The sequence below is a fragment of the Papio anubis genome, chromosome 8 (genome assembly GCF_008728515.1).
Source record: "Papio anubis isolate 15944 chromosome 8, Panubis1.0, whole genome shotgun sequence".
Lineage (NCBI taxonomy): Eukaryota > Metazoa > Chordata > Mammalia > Primates > Cercopithecidae > Papio > Papio anubis.
The window spans coordinates 112,074,615-112,095,023 of NC_044983.1; the positions used below are offsets into that span (position 1 = coordinate 112,074,615).

The following is a 20,409-nucleotide window of genomic DNA, read 5'->3' on the forward strand; positions in this document are numbered from 1 at the left end:
ATCAGCAGAGTAAACAGACAACCCACAGAGTAGGAAAAATCTTCACAATCTATATAAACGACAAAGGACTAATATCCAGAATCTACAACGAACTCAAACAAGTCAGCAAGAAAAAAACAACTGCATCAAAAAGTGAGCTAAGGACATGAAAGAAGATACACAAATGGTCAACAAACATACGAAAAAATGCTCAACATCACTAATGATCAGGGAAATGCAAATCAAAACCACAGTGCAATGCCACCTTACTCCTAGCTAGAATGTCCACAATCAAAAAAAAACAAAAAACAAAAAAACAAAATTATAGATGTTGGTGTGGATGGGGTGAAAAGAAAACACTTTTGGTGGGAATGTAAACTAGTACAACCACTATGGAAAACAGTGTGTGGCAATTCCTTAAAGAACTAAAAGTAGATCTGCCATCTGATCCAGCAATTCCACCCCTGGGTATCTACCAAGAAGAAAAGAAGTCATTATGCGAAAAAGATAGTTGTACACGTATGTTTATAGCAGCACAATTTGCAATTGTAAAAATATGGAACCAGCACAAATGCTCATCAATCAATCAGTGGATAAAGAAAATGTGATGCATACATATATTATGGAATGCTATTCAGGCATAAAAAGTAACAAAATAATGGCATTTGCAGCAACCTTGATGGAATTAGAAACGATTATTCTAAGTGAAGTAACTCGGGAATGGAAAACCGAGTATCATATGTTCTCATTCATAAGTTGGAGTGAAGCTATGAGGATGCAAAGGCATAAGAAGGATACAACAGGCTTTGAGGAACTGGGGGAAAGGGTTGGGGGGTGGTAAGGGTTGAAAGACTGCACACTGCATACGGTGTACACTGCTCAGGTGATGGGTGCACCAAAATCTCAGAAAAAGAACTTATTCATGTAACCAAACACCACCCATTCCCCAAAAACCTACTGAAATAAAAATACATATATTAAAATTAGTAATAAAACCTGCTTCCCCCAAAAAAGAAAAAAAAAATGTTAGGAGTTACATTGTATTGAAAATGCTAATTGTAATAAAAACACAAAAGAATAAATAAAAATTACTATGGTGGGAAAGAAAATGAAGACAGAAATAATTATGTCCAATATCTGTATATCTAGAAATACGTGAACAGTACATTCAAGGCCAGGAGGAAATGAGCCTTAGTTTAATAACTGACCATTGGATCATATCAGAATTCATTGTTTTTGTGAGGACAATGGATTGAGAAACAGCACTTGGCAAGTTTGTAATCTCTCAACTCAGAGTTGGGTGAAATATCAACTGCATAATTATGGGCCTTTTAATTCTGAATAAAAGAGTTCCTAACTTTGCATTTTTTCAGAATTATAGTTAGAATGGAAACTGTGGCTATCACCATCAAGCCTGTCATCTCACAAACTTCTTAGAGAAACTATGGCAAGGTTCTGGAAGACAGAAAAACTACATTTTTATAGGGAACGAATAATCTAAGATGAAAAAGAAAAAGAGGAAAGGATAGAAGTAGGGAAACTTAAATGGAGAGAATGTAATATGGGAAAGTCCACCCTCAAAATGTTTGAATGGAAAGCACAGTCACCCAGGAAAAAGGCCAGAGGACAGCACACAAATAAAAAGGAGGGAATGTTACCATCACCAAGTACACAGTCATTCTAAAGGGTTGAGGAGTAAATAGTTGTCAGAAAAATTTATGAATATTTTTTAAATTCTCATGAAAAATAAAATGGAGAGATCAATGCAAGTATTTTTTCAAAAAGAATATATGGGTTAGGTGAAAGAACCTAAAATTTAAATCTATCACATGAGGTTATGAAAAACTAAAGAATACTATTATCTTAGATTTTTCACATGTATAAGAAAAATGACAATTCCCATTAATTTCCAAAGGTAGACCAAGAAAAACTTATTTACTTGTTTTACACAAAAAGTGGATTTCACATACGGAATAATGACCTACACTCAACACCCTTTAACTTCTGGCATACACTTCACTAAGAGTCTAAGAGCAACATATTATAGTAGAAAAACCATGGTATTTGGAACTCAGCCAGCTATTGGTTATAATCCCTATATTACCAATTCCTAGTTAAGATTTCTGATAAGTTATTTATGTCACTAAACATCAGTATCGGCCGGGCGCGGTGGCTCACGCCTGTAATCCCAGCACTTTGGGAGGCCGAGACGGGCGGATCACGAGGTCAGGAGATCGAGACCATCCTGGCTAACACGGTGAAACCCCGTCTCTACTAAAAAAAAAAAAAAAAAAAAAAAAACCATCAGTATCCTAATTTCAGAAAATGGGACTGAAAAGACCTTCAACTGTGCAGATTAACAACTAATCATAGGCAATTTATATACAGTACACAGAATACAATGCCTATTTTTTATTATTTAATGATAAACGTAAGTCTCTATCTCAGGGCTAAAATATTTTTCTACATTTACAACTGTTTGATTTAAATTTAAAATATATTTTAATTGAAATTTTAAAAACTTGAATTGTTGTAGTGTTCTTAAATTTAAATTTTTACACTGACAAATATTAAATGTTTTCATTTAAATGTTTAATGTACATGTTCATGCTCATTTTCTCTCTTGCCTGCCACCATCTAAGACATGCCTTTTGCCTTCTGCCATGATTGTGAGGCCTCCCCATCCACGTAGAACTGTGAGTCCATTAAATCTCTTTTTCTTTATAAATTGCCAGGTCTCGGGTATGTCTTTATCAGTGGCATGAAAACGGACTAATACAGTAAATTGGTACCAAGAGTTGGGTGCCACTGTAAATATCCAAAAATGTGGAAGCAACTTTGGAACCAGATAGCAGGCAAAGGCTGAAACAGTTGAAAGGGCTCAGAAGACAGAAAAACTGTAGGAAAGTTTGGAACTTCCCAGAGACTTGTTGAATGGTTTTGACCAAAATGCTAATAATGACATGGATAACGAAATCTAAGCTGAGGTGATCTCAGATGGAGATGAGGAACTTGCTGGGAACTGCAATAAAAATGATTCTCGCTATGTTTTAGCAAAGAGACTGCTAAATGATTTGTGGAACTCTGAACTTGAGAGAGATGATTTAGGGTATCTGGTGGAAAAAATTTCTAAGCAGCACAGCATTGAAGAGGTGACTTGGGTGCTGTTAAAATCATTCAGTTTTAAAAGGGAAACACAGAATAAAGTTCAGAAAATTTGCAGCCTAACAATGCGATAGAAAAGAAAAGCCCACTTTCCGAGGAGAAATTCAAGCAGAAATTTGCGTAATGAGAAGCCAAATGCGAATCTCCAAGACAGTGGGGAAAATGTCTCCAGGGCATGTCGGAGACCTTCACAGCTGCAGATCCCATAACAGGCCTAGAGGCCTAGAAGGAAAAAAAGGTTTTGTGGGCCCTCCTGCTGTGTGTAGCCTAGGGACTTGGTGGCCTGCATCCTAGCCACTCTAGCCATGGCTAAAAGGAGCCAAGATACAGCTCGGGCTGTGGTTTCAGAGGGTGCAAGCCCCAAGTCTTGGCAGCTTCCATGTGGTGTTGAGCCTGCAGGTGCCCAGAAGTCAAGAATTGAGGTTTGGGAACCTCTGCCTAAATTTCAGAGGATGTATGGAAATGCCTGGATGTCCAGGCAGAAGTTTGCTGCAGGTGCAGGGCTCTCATGTAGAACCTCTGCTAGGGCAGTGCAAAAGGGAAATGTGGGGTTGAAGCCCCCACACAGAGTCCCCACTGGGGTACTGCCTAGTGGAGCTGTGAGAAGAAGGCCACTGTCCTCCAGACCCCAGAATGGTAGATCCACCAACAGCTTGCACCATGCACCTGGAAAAGCCGCAGACACTCAACACCAGCCCATGAAAGCAGCCGGGAGGAAGGCTGTACCCTGCAAAGACACAGGGGCAGAGCTGCCCACTTCTCGCATTAGCTTGACCTGAATGTGAGACATGGAGTCAAAGGAGATCACTTCTGGAGCTTTAAGATTTGACTGCCCCACTGGATTTCAAGATTTGCCTGGGGCCTTCTGTCCTTTCATTTTGGCTCATTTCTCCCATTTGAAATGGGTGTATTTATCCAATGCCTGTACCCCCGTCATATCTAGGAAGAACTAACTTGCTTTTGATTTTACAGGATCACGGGTAGAAGGAACTTGCCTTGTTTCAGATGAGACTTTGGACTGTGGACTTCTGAGTTAATGCTGAACTGAGTTAAGACTCTGGGGGACAGTTGGGAAGGCATGATTGGTTTTGAAATGTGGGGACGTGAGAATTGGGAAGAGCAGGGGTGGCATGATACGGTTTGGCTGTGTCGCCACCCAAATCTCATCTTGAATTGTGGCTCCCATAATTCCCACATGTTGTGGGAGGGGGCGTAGTGGGAGATAACTGAATCATAGGGGCGGCTGCCCCCATACTATTCTCATGGTAATGAGTAAGTCTTGCAAAATCTGATGATTTCATAAGGGGAAACCCTCTTCGCTTGGTTCTCATTTTATTTCTTGCCTGCTGCCATGTAAGACATGCCTTTCACGTTCCATCGTGATTGTGAGGCCCTCCCAGCCATGTGGAACTGTGAGTCCATTAAACCTCTTTTTCTTTGTAACTTACCCAGTGTGGGGTATGTCTTTATCAGCAGCATGAAAATGGACTAACACAAATAACATACACTTGTGTCCTTGCTACCCAACTTAAGTAATTTTACCAATAAAGCTGAAGTCCTCTGTGTCCCCTCTATACCTCCCCTTCCAGAGGTAACTATTATCCTGAATTTGGTGTTTATTATTCTCATGCATGTTTATACTCTTACTACATGTGTATCTTTTATCAGTATGTAGTATTATATTTTTTAAAATTTCACACAAATAGCAGCCTGTAGTATATATTCTGGAACTTGCTTTTTCTCTAACCCAAGTGAAGAAGCAGAGAAAACTGGCAGGAAAACCAAAGAATTGAGGTTTTGTTTTTCTTATCAGTTAAAAGGCCCTAAATGATCATTTTTTAAAAAAAAATCTATTCTCGCAAAGTCTACCTACGTAAATCCACACAGTTATTCTTCTGTTCTCAGTTTTCCAATTTGTAAAATTAGGATAATAATCTGTGCTTCTTACTCCATGTGAAACTTTTGAAATAAACATTCTTTTAAGACTTTAAAAATAAAGAGCTTATAGAAATTTTAAAAATCAAGTGCATGTTCGTGAAATAACATACTGGTCAATTCAAGTATTTCAGGCTCATAAAAGAAGTTGGTTTCCAATGATTTAGAATTAGTAATATATTTTGTTTCATTCGCCTACCATAATTGCAATGAATATTATTTCTTCATATTCTAAACCAAGAATATTATTTAAAAAATTAATTACCTGAAAAAACTGTGTGACAGTGTTAACTGTTCTGGAATAGATTCTATTCTCAACTGTGCCACCAACCCAATAACCAAACAAAACACTTAAACCTCTCAAACTCCTCACTTGTAAACCAAAGAAACTGCATTAACAATCTCTTCTTTTCCAGCCCTAGTGATTATTTAAATATAATTAAGTACCCCCAGATATGTACATGTATAGCGAAAGAGATATTCTAATACTGCCAGAATGAACTGCAGAGAAATCTCAACCTTAATTCTGTGGGAGGTAATTCAGATGAAATAGGGAGAGCATAGCCAGTTTTTTTTAAAGAAAAAAAAAAAAGATGCACACTGCATAAAGGTTTAAAAAATCCAAGTATGCTAGTATTCAGGTGCCTAGAACAAAAGTAGCCCTGGTTAGTTTCCAGAGGAATTCTTTAATGAAAAACTGTTTTGCAGACAAATTGCAAGGTATTTCACTTTAGCAAGCATATACTTTGTGTCTATCATATGCTCAAGGTATTATGAAGGTATGAAGTCAAACGAAGTAACATTCTATCAAAGTTAAAGTGATCAGTTAAAAGTCATATCGAAAATGACAAAAAAGAAATTAAGAAAAATCCAATTTACAATAGCATCATGAAGAATAAAATACTTAGGAATAAACTTAAGCAAAGAGGTAAAACGCTTTGGTTACCTACAAAACGCTGCTAAAAGATGATGCAAATAAATTGAGTACATCAAATGTAAAAACTCCTGCCCAGCAAACAATCAATATAGTAAAAAGGTAACCTACAAAACGGGAGAAAATACATATTGCAAACCACATATCTGATAAGAGGTTAATATCCAGAATATAAAGAACTCCTTCAACTCAACAGGAAAAAAAAAAGCCTCCAATTTTAAAATAAGCAAAGGACTTGAATAGACATTTTTTCAAAGATATACAAATCACCAATAAGCATATGAAAAGATCCTCAACATCAGTAATCATCAGAAGTGCAAATCAAAACCACAATGAGATGATCACCTCATATCTGTTAAAATGGCCATTATCAAACACACAGAAAACAACAAGTGTTGACAAGGATATTAAGAAATTGGAACCCTTGTGCAAGGTTGGAAATGTAAAATGGTGCAGCTGCTACTAAAAAACATACAGAAGTTCCTCAAAAAATTAAAAATAGAATTACTATGTAATACCACTTCTGGGTACGTATCCAAAAGAAAATGGGAACAGGATCTTGAAGAGATATTTGCACAACCATGTTCACTGCAGCATTATTCACAATAGCCAATAGGTGGGAGTAACCTAAACTTCCATCGACAGATGGCTGGATAAGGAAAAGTGGTATATACAGATGATGAATTATTATTCAGTGTTAAGAAAAAAGAAGAAAATCCTGTCATTGCTACAACATGCATGAACTTTTAGGACATTATGCTAAATAAGCCACTCACAAAACAATAAATGCCACATGATTCCACTAACATGAAGTACCTATAGTCAGACTCTTGGAAACACAAAGTAGAATAGGGGATGAAGGGATGAAAGAGGTGGAAAAAGGATTGTTCAATGGATACACAGTTTGAGTTTTGCAAGATGAAATAGTTCTAGAAACCTACTGCACAATATGCATATACTTAACACTACTGTAATGTATACTTAAAATTTTTATGTGCTTTTTACCACAATAAAAAGTTACACAGAAAATGAAACCTGAGAGTTCAAATAAGTGAGAAGTTATTTTCAACGTGATTTTTAAAAAAATCTTTTAGATGCTGACTTTAGCCTTTGATATGAGCTTTTAACTACTCTCAGCCTTTGCTAATGAAACAATTACACCCATAGTACAAAAACAGAATATTTCTGAAATGCTTGAGGAGTATCTTCTTTCTGAAGCAGAAAATGACTCCATCTCTTTCTAAACACTGACTTAATCAAAAGAAGATAGAAGGGAATGGATACCAGACACATAAGGATGATCTTTGTCCCTCAAATCTTTATTTAGTAAGCCGATTTCAGGTTGACAAAGTCAACATCAGCAGAGTTCCTATCCAATCTATTACAAATGGGAATCACAAATTCCAAATAAGTAAAGGCCAAACTAATGATGTCTATGGTATAAACCCTCATTTCCCAGAATTTATATAATTTTCCCAAAGTATCAGATATCAAGTGAAGTAGGCTGGCCTGACAGACTCCCAGCTCACATAACTTTATCAAAAGTTATGGTGAGACCTGTGTTAATATCCATTTGTATGCACTGCAAAGACACACTTGTGATGAACACCCTTACCTTCATCAAAGTCAGCATCATCCTCTGTGTGCTGAGGGAAAGGAAAGCAGTTGGTAATTTCAAGCCGATCTTCTACAACCAGGCCCAAAAGCACCCCTTGAACAACTTCAGTTCCTTGTCCTTCTTCTTGATAATGTTTGATTATCTTTAATACCACCTAAAACACACACACACACAGAAAGGAGCTTAACAACCATCCTAGTTTATTATTTCCTTTATTTCTAAGAAAAAAAAAAAACAAAATAAACTGCACTAGGTTTGCAAAACCACAAAATTAAATAAGAGGAATAAATAAACATCTTACAAATCCTTTCCTTTACCCTTACATAAATAATAAAGCTCACATAATCTAAATGTAGATCTGAAACTCCAGGAATTGGACTACATGTCAAAAACGGCCATGTACAGCATTTGTGCTCTTAAATCAAAGCTCCCCCATGGTCTGGCATCTAGGAGTTCCTTCAGCCAAATCAAACAATAAATACTCCCCTCAACCTGCGGCTATTATTGAGAAAGTGATCATGTTAATAGACACGTAAATGACAAAAATCATTAAGATACAGAGATAAAGTTCTCAATTATTGGGACACCTGAAAGCAGAGCCTTCTGATAAATTCTCATTTTGTCTTTCTCAACAGATCATCTCCATAGTCAGAGGATGCAACAACGGGAATCTGGTTGGTACAGTCTCCAGCATGTATCCAACAAGAATCTGGTTGGTACAGTCTCCAGCATGATCTAGTTTTCCTCAACCAGAAGGATTCACTAAACAACCTCTCATGGAATAACCGGATCTTATACTACTCTCTCCTTTAATATTCCCATAAAGATAAAAGAGGTAACACCGTGCATAGGCGGACAAGCAATTAAAGTCTGCAATAATAATAATACTAATAATTCCTACAACATGGGGTTAATATATGTAAAGTGCTTTTTATAGTGCCTGACACATATTAATAATAATAACATTAATATTTCATATAAGCCCATGGCCTGAAGACCCAAAAGGCAACACATTCAAAATTATAATGTAAAGTTCTCAGAGGGAAAAGAAGTCTAACAAGAAAATGACAATTTATTTGTACGTTATTACTGCTCCATTAAAACAAATGTATTACTGTTAGAAATTAAGTAATGGGTGGGCCAGGCACACACAGGGCGGGCAGCTACTTCTGTGCGCAGCCTGAGTCCACAGGTCAGCTCAGCCACAGGGGTGGTGAAGAAACAGCCTAAGAGGGAATCAATGCGGTTGTCAGCTAAACTTGCTCCCGCAAAAGTGGAAACAAAGCTAAAAAAGGCAGCAGGAAAGGATAAATCTTCAGACAAAAAAGTGCAAACAAAGGGAAAAGGGGAGCAAAGGGAAAACAGGCCAAAGTGGCCAACCAGGAAACTAAAGAAATTTACCTGCACAAAACGAAGAAACCAAAACTGAGAAAAGTCCAGCCTCTGATGACACCAGAGATAAAGAAGCCAAGTTTAACTAATATCATAATACATTGCATCTTATCAGTAGTCCCTATTTCCCTTCTTGTACAACCCAGAGGAATACTGTTATCAACTATTTTGTAAACACAAGTTTGTGTGAGATATTGAATTATGGGAGAGTTTGACTGTCTTGTCAGCTTAACATTCCATAGTTGGGGGTTAGTTTTTATATCCTGTAATACAAAGCATATTAAATGGCAATATGGAGTTACGGTCCTGCATTTAATGTCCTGAACAGTTTAAATTACTTTCACTCCCACATTATTTTTAGTAGAACTATTTCCTAAAGAAACACACTCTTTGATCATGACTCTCCCTGTCATAATTGTATGCACTGTAACATCTTTGGTAGTGGGAGTCCTGCTTTTCTAATTAACTTTGTTAATGTGCTGTGGAAGATGGAAAATTTGAGTATGTAGTCCATATTATTATATTGTGAATTGGTGAGATCTATGTAACAGCTTACTAACATGTGAAGATACTGGCACTTGATAGCCTCTTATGGAAAATTTGCTTCCCAATTTTAAGCTGGAAAGTTACTGAAATAACTTTAAAAATTATAACACATGGCTTTTTAGATTTTCAGTATATATGTTAAGAATTGCGAACAAATTGAAATGTCTGTGTACTGATCCTCAACACAACCAATAAACCAATTATGAAAGAAAAAAAGAAACTAATTAATGACCAGTTAATAACAGCACATTACATTTACTAAACATTATATAATAGGCAATCACCTAATTATTTTGCATGTATTACCCTATCATGTAATTTTTACAACAACCTTAGGGGAAAGGTACAGTTATACTCATTTTATAGATAAGAAAACTGAGGCAGAGAGAAATTAAGTAAACGGCTAACGGTCACACATCTAGGAAGTAGTGGAGCCAAGATTTAAACCTAGTTGAAGTTCAAAGCTTGTGCGTATACTTTAATAATAAGGAGATGATTTTCATATTACTAACTAAATTGATAATTAAAATAACCGGTTAGTAATAGACAACAGACATGCAGTAAAAACTGTGTTATGAATAGATCCAAAAAGACTACACCAGTAAGATACGGAACTCCAAAGGAGAGCAAGCAGTCAGCAGAGAAAAGAGCTCAAAATGGATTAACACCAACTAATAAGACTGGCAGACCTTCAATACTATGAAATGAAAGAAGTACACAACCTACACATTCCTGTATGAAAGACCTCTCCACTTCTTGAAAGGCACAAAAATGGACTTGATGAGTCATACAAGTATGGGTATGAGTTCCAGCTCCAGCATTTACTAGCTGTGACCTTGAGAAAGCTATTTAATCTTCTCAAGCCTTAGATTCTAATTTGCAAAATAGCACTATTCATATCATTACCGACACTACTAAAATGACACAGTATAGAGTTCTTTGCAGTCTGCCACATACTTACTAAGTGCTCAATAAATGACCAATATTGTTGATTTTTGTCAATAACTAATGCTTATTCAACATACCTCTCTGCCAAGAAAAATCATTTTTACACTTAAAAAACAGAACAAACACAGATGATTAAGAAGGGATAAACTAAACTGATAGTTATTACAAACACATCTACCAATTCATCTAGGTTACCTAGATTCCTTTATACTAACCCCTACTAATGAGATTGCTGAACCACTACTGAAATCAAAGTAAACAAGAGATACTAGAAGATATATATGAGCTTAACACAGTTCTTCAGACAAATTGTAGAAGTGATTCCTAAACAGCTGATTCCTACATATGCAAAAGAGAATACTGGTGACTAGTACCAGCACAGTTTCATAAAGAAGCCAGGTGAAAATAACCTCATTTCCAGTAACGAAGAAAATAGCAACAAAAAAATTAATATATTTTAAAACAAGTTTTTACAGTTCAAACTATATTGAAAACTGTCTTAACTCTAACAAAAGTGAATTCTAAAGGGATCAGTAAGGATAACGTAACCAAACAGCACACCAGGCTTGACATGCTTGCCAAAGAGCCAATGCAATTTTATGTATTATCAATAGAATACAGTGCTCCAAGTAAAAGAAATAATTGTCTCACTCTTTCAACATCACTGAACTGTTATCCTCAGTTCTTCACAATGACCCAAGAGAAAATTTACCAGTAACAGTACCCAACTAAGAAATGAGAAAAACACAAAAAACAATCAGTATGAGTAAGAATCCACAGAAAAGGGTAATTACAAGAGAGAAAGCTTAAAATCCTATGACGAGAACCAGTAAAATTAATGCAAATCTCTCTCTAGGCAAGGGACACTCAAAAAAAGCACTTTCCAAACACTGAAGAGCTCTTTGGTTGCTAGAGGATTAGTCTTACTTTGAAGGTAAAACCTAAGGACCACAGGTGATAGTTTCTGGAAAGAAGATTTCAACTCTAAGGCTGTCCAAAAAAGAAAGCATTCAGGAAAGACTCGATCACTAAAATAATTTCCAACTTTAATATTTACGATCTTGTCATTTTAATATAATCTGATAAAGTACTCAGGAAAAAAAAAACCATTATTATCAAAACTAAGCTAGCTCATTCTTCATTGTGACACTTTATGATCGTCCCACTTCCTACATACACACTAAAACCTCAATTCTTTAGTTCAAGAAATAATGTCGTGGAGATGCCTTAGAGTAGGATTCATTTGGAGCAGGGGTTCCCAACCCCCAGGCCACAGACGGGTACTGCTCGGGTACTGCTCCGTGTCCTGATAGCAACCTGGCTGCACAGCGGGAGGTAAACTGCCTAAGCTCGTCTCCTGTCAGGTGACCAGTGGCACTGATTCTCATAGAAGCACAAACCTTTATTGTGAACTGCACATGTGAGGGATCTAGGTTGCACGCTCCTTTGGAGAATCTAATGCCTGACGATCTGAGGTGGAACAGTGTCGTCCAGAAACCATCCTCTCATCTCCCCACAACTATCCCTGCGTGGAAAAATTGTCTTTCACGAAACTAGTCCCTGGTGCCAGAAAGGTTGTGGACATTGATTTAGATGTTAAAAGGAAAGGAAATTCCTGATTCAATAGAACTAAATGACATACATACTTCTGCTACTCTACATAGATAACCAAGAATTTCCCATGTATATGTATTTCAAAGTTTCATAGATTTGAAGTATCTTTAATAAGAGACAGAATCAATGCGCTCATTGTCTCCCCTTGTAAAGGTTCCCATAAAAATGAAAGGATGATTTACTCACCACATCTTCAACACCTAACACAGATACTGGCACATAAAAGATACTCAAAACATATTTTGCTGAAGGAATGAATGGCAAACACTTATCAATCACTTATGATATGTCAAGCTAAGACCACTAAGTGTCTTACACGCAATGACTCACTGAATCCTTACAACTGCCCTATGAAGTCAGTTATATTATTTTCCCATTTTACATAAGGAAACAGAGATAAGCTGACAGGGAATCCAGCCAGGGAAGTGAGATCTGACTTCTGAGTCCAAAGCACTTCTAATTACTTCACAATAAATGAGTGACACCAAGCTGAGCGCACCAAACATGGTGATAACAGCAAAGGCTGAAAAAGACACATGGAAAGCTTAACCATTCTTCAAAACAAAAACACTCTCCTGTTATATTTTGTTTACATGTATCACAAATGACCCCGCATTTGTGATACATATACACTCACGAGCCCTATTTACTCATTCTCAGCTAAGCAAAATCACCTAAAGAGCTTTTTTTAGATAAATGAAGAGGGGTCCTCATTCTGCATACACATTAGAGCCATCTGGGGAGCTTTAAAGTATACTAATGCCTGAGCACACTCCTGAAATTCAGCTAACTGATATGGGGTGGGTTCCTATACTGGGTTTGGTGGGCGGTGTCTGTTTTCAGTTTCTCCAACTTACTCTAACATCCTATTTAATTCTAACTTTTAATGAAGTTATACGGCCTAGCTTTCCTTGGTTTTCATTTTGTTGTAACTCCTCAAATGACTACAATACACTGCTGGTCAAACCCCAATTTCCTTTCCTCTGTTTTAAGACTTCGTGGGGTGCTGAAAAGTGAAGGCACTGAGAAATACAGACCCAAAAGTGAGTATGTTGTTTATAAATAAGCATAAATATCACCCTAATAAGAGGAATTCAAGCCGTACTTGGAAGAATCTCTACAACATATAAACAAGAGGGAAGGTAATACCAGCAACCCATCTTGAAATATTCATGCTTTCTGCAGCACAGTAAGACACCTTAGGATCTGACCCCATATCTAAGACTGTTATAAACCGTTGCTGACTAGATTTGTTTATCCTATAAATTAGTGGGTAAATGAGGATTCTACTATGAATTATGCCTCAAGGGAGAGAAGCAAACTTGCCAGTAAAACCTAACTCATCAAATTCTTCTACACCTTCTGAAACTTTGTCCCGTTCTGGGTCTAAATGCTTAACGTACTCTATGTGCCCTAAACAGTAAGTATTGTTCTCTGATTAGGTCAGTTGCCTCTCAAACCGTTTCCCAGATTTCTGAAGTTTACACAGTCTCAAGTTGGGCAGATCTTCAAGGAATCCCAACCTGCAAGACAGTAAACAGATGTCCTATCTGCTGAAATTACCCTGAAGGGAACAGTTTTCTACTATTGTTCATTATTCAGTGAAACTATTTGAAAAAGCAAAGCAGACAATTACGCAATCTCTAATGAACACAAAGCTATTTTTTAAACTGTCTGGCTTTAAAAAAAAAAAAAGAAAAAGAAAAGAAAACCTATTAGATTTTAGATTTTTAAATCTAAAAATCTAAACCTATTAGATTAGATTTTTAGACTTTTGCCCGAAAATCTAAAAGCAAGAAAGGATTTAACTTCTCTGACAAGTATTCTCTGTATTATAGGATAAAATATAAATGCCAATCTAAAATAGCCAAATAAATAACACTATTAATTCAATAAATCTAAAATTTAGAAGAGTTAAGAATGGCAGGTAAAATCTTCCATCCTTCCTAAAGGAAAAGATTTAACAGAATCTCTAAGACCTCCCTATCAAAATCATATCAAAGACTCAGTTCCATGGCAGGGAACAGTTCAAATTTGACCAAAATAAATATTATAGTTTTTTGATGAACTAGAATAATTTCCCATCAAACATAATGTCTGCATAGATCAGTAACTACAGAAAGATTTGAAATCTTTCTGCATAGAATCACTAGACTTCTGTTATTTTGACTTCTTTCATTCCTTCATTCATTCATTCATTCATTCATTCACTTAGATATTTACTGAGTGACTTTTCAGATCAGTCACCTCTGCCAGGCCCTGGAAATATGAAACTAAATCAAACACATAGGTCTTACTTTCATGGGGCTCATATTTTTTAGAACAGCAAGTCTCAAACACACTGTTTCTCTTTACTCTCACACACTGCTGACACCAGATGTGTGGGTTCTTTCTATACCATGTAATTCTTCAATTCGCCAAACACCAGCTGGGTATCTTACAATTTAATTCAATTTTTGACACTATCTTCCTGAAGTTAGTGTCAGATTCCAAAAGTTAAGGGCACAGTCCTACAAGACTGCCCTCACTTCAGATGCCAATTCCAAATCCAGGCCTCCAGTACGTCTGACCAACCAGCGATAAATCGGGAGTTCCCACAAAACCCTCCTCAGATTCAATAATTTGCTAGAATGACTCACAGAATTCAGAGAAACACTTTACTTGCATTTATCAGTTTATTATAAAGGACATGACAAAGGATACAAATGAAAAGCCAGATGAAGAGATGCACAGGACAAAGTATTTGAGGTTAGGGGGCAGAGCTTCTCTGGGCCTTCATCCTCCCAGCTCCTTCAAGTGTTTGGAAACCCAAAAGCTCATCAAATCTTGTACAAGAGTTTTTACAGAGCTTAATGGATGGAGCTTAATCTCCAGCCCAGCTACCCTCCTTTCCAGAGGTCAGTGGGGCTGAAGGTTCCAACCCGCTAATCACTTGCTCTTTTGGGTGACTAGCCCCATCCTGAGGGGCTTGACCCAAACCATCTCATCAGCATTAACTCAGGTGTGACCAAAGGGGAAGCATTACGAATAAAAGACAGTCCTATCACTCAGGAAATCCTAAAGGTTTGGGGAACAGTGTGACAGGAACAAGAACAAAGACTAAAGATATTTCATGTTATTTCAAGGCCCTTTAAAATTAAAAAAAAAAAAAAAACTCTTAAAACATTTTAAAAATCCCTAAAATTTTCATGGACCCCTCAAAAATCTTATACATTGATATCTGCATATCAGAAATTCAGACCAAGAAATGTCTGAAATATTTATTTCTCTTAAAAATAACTTCTATTGGAAGTTTTGAAAAAAAATAAAAATAAATGCATTACATGCTAATATAAACTATGTTTTAATGAAAAAATATTTTATAAAACAAGGTAATTTTATCAGGATATAAGAACAACAACGTTTCACATTTTTGTAAAAAATTTACATTTTCAAAAAACAATTTAATCCAGGAGAGGAGAGACGTAGTTTTACATTTTTGTAAATCTTTTTAATATCTGGTTTAATAGAAAACAGATGGATAATCATATCTGTTCTTGCAGTCAATCCTTTATGATATCACACACATCATGTAGCATCTGGAAACCTCCATCAAACAGTCGTGAAAGAATGAGAGTTAAAATGACAAATTATGTGTTATTATGAAAATAAGTTTTGACCTTGGAGACTCTCTAAAAGGGTGTCCAAGATCCTCACACTTTAGGAACCACTATTCTAGAATGACAATTAGGAAAATTAATGTGATTACAGATTGTGGAAATTGCTAAGAAGAAAAGGAGAAATGTAACGAGGAGGGGCAGGGAGGCAGCCTTAACTGAGGGGAATCCAGGAAGGGCTTCTGAGAGGATACCTGACCAGAGAACTGAAGAACAAGCCATCAGCCCTAGGAAAACTTGGGAGAAGAGAATACTTGATGACTATGGATTTTTAATCTTTTAAATAAAAATGCTAATATTTACATTTCATAAAGCACACAAGTTGTATTTTAGGGGAAGAAAAAGGTCTCTAGACGGATAAGCACTAGCGTGGGAATGATACACATTCACATTTTTACTAAAGGAACTGTTAGATAAATAATAGCCCCACTTACTGGCATAAAGTTGTGTGTTTTCGAGACAGGATCTCGCTCTGTCACCCAGGCTGGAGGGCAGTGGCACGATCCCAACTCACTGCAACTTCTGCCTCCCAGGTACAAGCGATTCTCCTGCCTCAGTCTCCCTAGTAGCTGGAATTACAGGTGCCTGCCACCACACCCAGCTAAGTTTGTTTCATATTTTTAGGGGAGACGGGGTTTCACCATATTGGCCAGGCTGGTCTCATACTCCTGGCCTCAAGTGATCCACCCGCCCGGGGCCTCCAAAAACGCTGGGATTACAGGCGTGAGCCACCATGACAAGCAGGAATAGTTATATCTTAAAATAACATTAAGTAATTCAAAGCTACCAATTTCATTTATGTTTTGTTAATGAATTATAAAATACAATATACTAGTAAAACCCTTTCAGGAAAAGTTACCATAGCTTTCAATTAGCAATATGCATATTCCTGATGCCAAGGTCAGGGTCAATCTTTACCTAGTAGGCATCTCTATGAAGCTAACACCAGAATTCCTCTAATAAAGGCTGCAACTCCAATAAAGTTCAGAGGTAAAAAGAAAATGATTTAAGAAACATATGGGACTTTCAGGACCTGCAAATTGATGCTGTCACACCCCAAAATACATCAGACTAGACACAATCAGCAAAATCCACGAGCCGAGTAATAATCCAATCTGTTCTTGGGCCAGGATATGGAGTTTTGAACTTGTCTGAGCCACGAAAGTAGAAAGTGAGACCTTTCTAAAAAGCTTCAACTCTATGAAAATTGCTAGTGTGGAAGCAGAAAACAGTAACTACAATATCTTATTAGCTAAACATAAACGCACCAAATGACTATACCTAGTCCCAGGAATCTACCCAAGAGAAATAAAAACATCCAAAGACATAAAAACATACAAATGTTCATGGTAGACATTCATAAGAGCTAAAAACTGGAAGCAACCCAAACCACCAAATGCAGATGAATAAATAAACTGCAGCACAGGTTGAATATCCCTCACCCAAAACGCTTGGGACCACACGTGTTCCAGATTTTGGAATATTTGCATTTTCAACCCTATCTTTACACCACAGGGCAGAGAATAAGCAAAAACACCACCACCACCACCACCACACAGTGAGTAATGCAGATAGGTCATCTTGGCCCCATGTGGATCATCATGGGGAATCTGCTGTTGATGTATCAAGCCCCCACTTTATCATGCTCTGCAGGTACGCTTGCAGGGGGCAATCTGGGCATACAGGAAAAAAAAAACTTCGTAACATAGCTGAAGGAGACTGGGAGGGTCTCTTTCCCCTTGGAGACCCCGAATAAACTGTGTGGTGTGCACCTGTGTTTTGACAACGATCCATCACATGAAGTGAGGTATAGAATTTTCCAATGTGGCATCATGTCAGCGCTGAAAAAGTTTCACAGTTTGGAACTTTTCAAATTCTGGATTTTCCAATTAGGGATGTTCAACCCGTATATCTGTTCTATGGAATTATACTCAACAATAAAAAGGAATAAAATATCAATAGACAAAACAGGAAGGAATCTCAAAAACATACCAAGTGAAAGAAGTTAAACAAAATGTTATGTACTACACATATAATTTCATTTATATGAAATTCTAGGCCGGGCGCGGTGGCTCAAGCCTGTAATCCCAGCACTTTGGGAGGCCGAGACGGGCGGATCACGAGGTCAGGAGATCGAGACCATCCTGGCTAACACGGTGAAACCCCGTCTCTATTAACAAATACAAAAAACTAGCCGGGCGAGGTGGCGGGCGCCTGTAGTCCCAGCTACTCGGGAGGCTGAGGCCGGAGAATGGCGTGAACCCGGGAGGCAGAGCTTGCAGTGAGCTGAGATCCGGCCACTGCACTCCAGCCTGGGCGACAGAGCGAGACTCCGTCTCAAAAAAAAAAAAAAAAAAAAGAAATTCTAGAAAAGGCAAAACAATAGTAACAGGAAGCTGACAGATAAGTGGTTGCCTAGGGCCAAGGTGAGAAGGCAAATACCGACTGCAGAAGGATACCAGGAAACTCTCCAAGTGGGAAACTATTCTATTAATACATCTTGATTGTGGTAGCAGTTAAGCAATTGTTTACAATTACTAAAGTTCATCCAACTGTGCATTTAAAATGAGTGGAATTGCCAGGCGCAGGGGCTCATGCCTGTAATCCCAGCACTTCGGGAGGCTGAGGCCAGAGGATCACGGGGACAGGAGATTGAGACCATCCTGACTAACACAGTGAAACCCCATCTCTACAAAAAATACAAAAAAATTATCTGTGCATGGTGGCACGTGCCTATAGTTCCAGCTACTTGGGAGGCTGAGGCAGACGAATCGCTTGAACCGGGGAGGTGGAGGTTGCACCTTTGCACTCCAGCCTGGGCGACAGAGCGAGACTCCGTCTAAAAAAAAAAAAAAAAAAAAAAAAAAAAGTGGAATTTGTTGTGTATAAATAATACCGTAACTGAGCAAAATCATACACACTTTAAAAGTCTGATGAAGAAACAATTCATACATGCGCTGACTCCCAATTTTACTCTCAATTTCAGAATTCAAAGATCCCCTGAGATGCTATAATACCCAAAGAGCTAAGCTAAAAACCACAACTACAACCCCACCTATTATGTATAATATAAAATAAATATCTATTGACTGTTTTTAATAAACCTAGGTCACCGAAAATAAATTGTATTATTGTAGAAGACAAAGTATGCTACTTAGAATTTTCCTGTTTACAGTATTTCAGAATTTAATGAGATTATTTAGACCATAGATAATTTGTTCCTAGAAAAGCCTGCTTATGTAAAACAAATTCAGAGAAACTGGAAAACGTTAAAATACTTACCATCCCCCTGCCCAAAAAGACATGATTTTTTTTTAAATTCACACTACCCAATATTCTATATCAAAAAGCGTACTTCTCAAAGTATGCAAGCCCTAAAAGCAAACATTCAAACCTGAAGGGCAGATATGTGCTTGAAAAGATCTATGAACCTCTTAAAATCATCAGCAATATTTTCTATATGTGTACTTGAAGGCATTTCCCTGGGGGGGGGGGGGGGGACTTTGTCATTCTTCAAATTCCCAAAAAAGCCCATAACCCAAAAAGAAAGTTTTAAAAATTAATAGGGCCGAGTGCAGTGGCTGGTGCCTGTAATTCCAGCACTCTGGGAGGCTGACACGGGCCGATTACCTGAGGTCAGGAGTTCCAGACCAGTCTGACCAACATGGTGAAACCCATCTCTACTAAAAATACAAAATATTGGCCGGGCATGATGGCTGGCACCTGTAACCCCAGCTGCGCCGGAAGCTGAATGCAGGAGAATCACTTGAACCTGGGAGGCGGAGGCTGCAGAGAGCCGAGATCCCGCCACTGTACTCTAGCCTGGGCAACAGAGCAAGACTCTGTCTCAACCAAAAAAAAAAAAAAAAAAAATTAACGGTAATAAAAACTTACTACCTACATGTAGTTATGTGTTTGAATGAAGAAGAATGATGCAGGATGTGGGTGGCTCATGCCTGTAATCCTAGCACTTTGGAAGGTCCAATTGGGCAGACTGCCTGAGCTCAGAAATTCAAGACCAGCCTGGGCAACATGGTAAAACCCCATCTCTACTAACACACACAAAATTAGCCAGGCCTGGTGGTGTGCACCAGTAGTCCCAGCTACTCTGTAGGCTGAGGCAGGAGAATCACTTGAACCCAGGAAGAGGAGGTTGCAGTGAGCCGAGATCACGCCATTACACTCCAGCCTGGGCGACTCCAGAGTGAGGCTCCATCTCAAAAAAAAAAAAGAAGAATGGGTATGGACGGACATACTTGTTCCTTTATATATCTGTATTTTAGTTATAATAGAATTGAGCATGTGTTTGTTTTTAATTCAAAAAGCATCAAATAAAAAAACTAAGGAAAAAGATTTTTAAAATACAGCAATAACTGTGATTTGCTATGTGGAGTTTCACAAAATAGAACAAACTAATGTTTCATTTTTTTCTGACAGTGCTACTGAGGTTGACAATGATGGAGACATAATATATCTTGATTTTAACAGGTCCCTTTACATCTGTAAAATATGAGCTGAATGAAGCAGTTAAGACTTGAAAGGATAAGAAAAAGAAGCCCACACACTACAAGCCAAAGCACCTGCTGATTTTAAATTCTCATCTCTTGTTAACCTGACTCCTC

At 37.7% G+C, this 20,409-nt stretch overlaps 1 protein-coding gene across 2 annotated transcripts in view; it reads right to left on the minus strand.

Annotated features, from left to right (window-relative positions):
- Positions 1–20,409, minus strand: part of EIF3H (eukaryotic translation initiation factor 3 subunit H) — a 109,106-nt gene that overhangs the window by 70,221 nt on the left and 18,476 nt on the right. The window contains exon 2 of one of the 2 annotated variants that reach the window (XM_021942576.2): positions 7,629–7,785. The exons of the other annotated variant lie outside the window; for it this stretch is intronic. Within the exon in view, the coding sequence (XP_021798268.1) occupies positions 7,629–7,785 (157 nt within the window). The remainder of the gene's footprint in view (positions 1–7,628; positions 7,786–20,409) is intronic. 2 annotated transcript variants of the gene reach the window in all.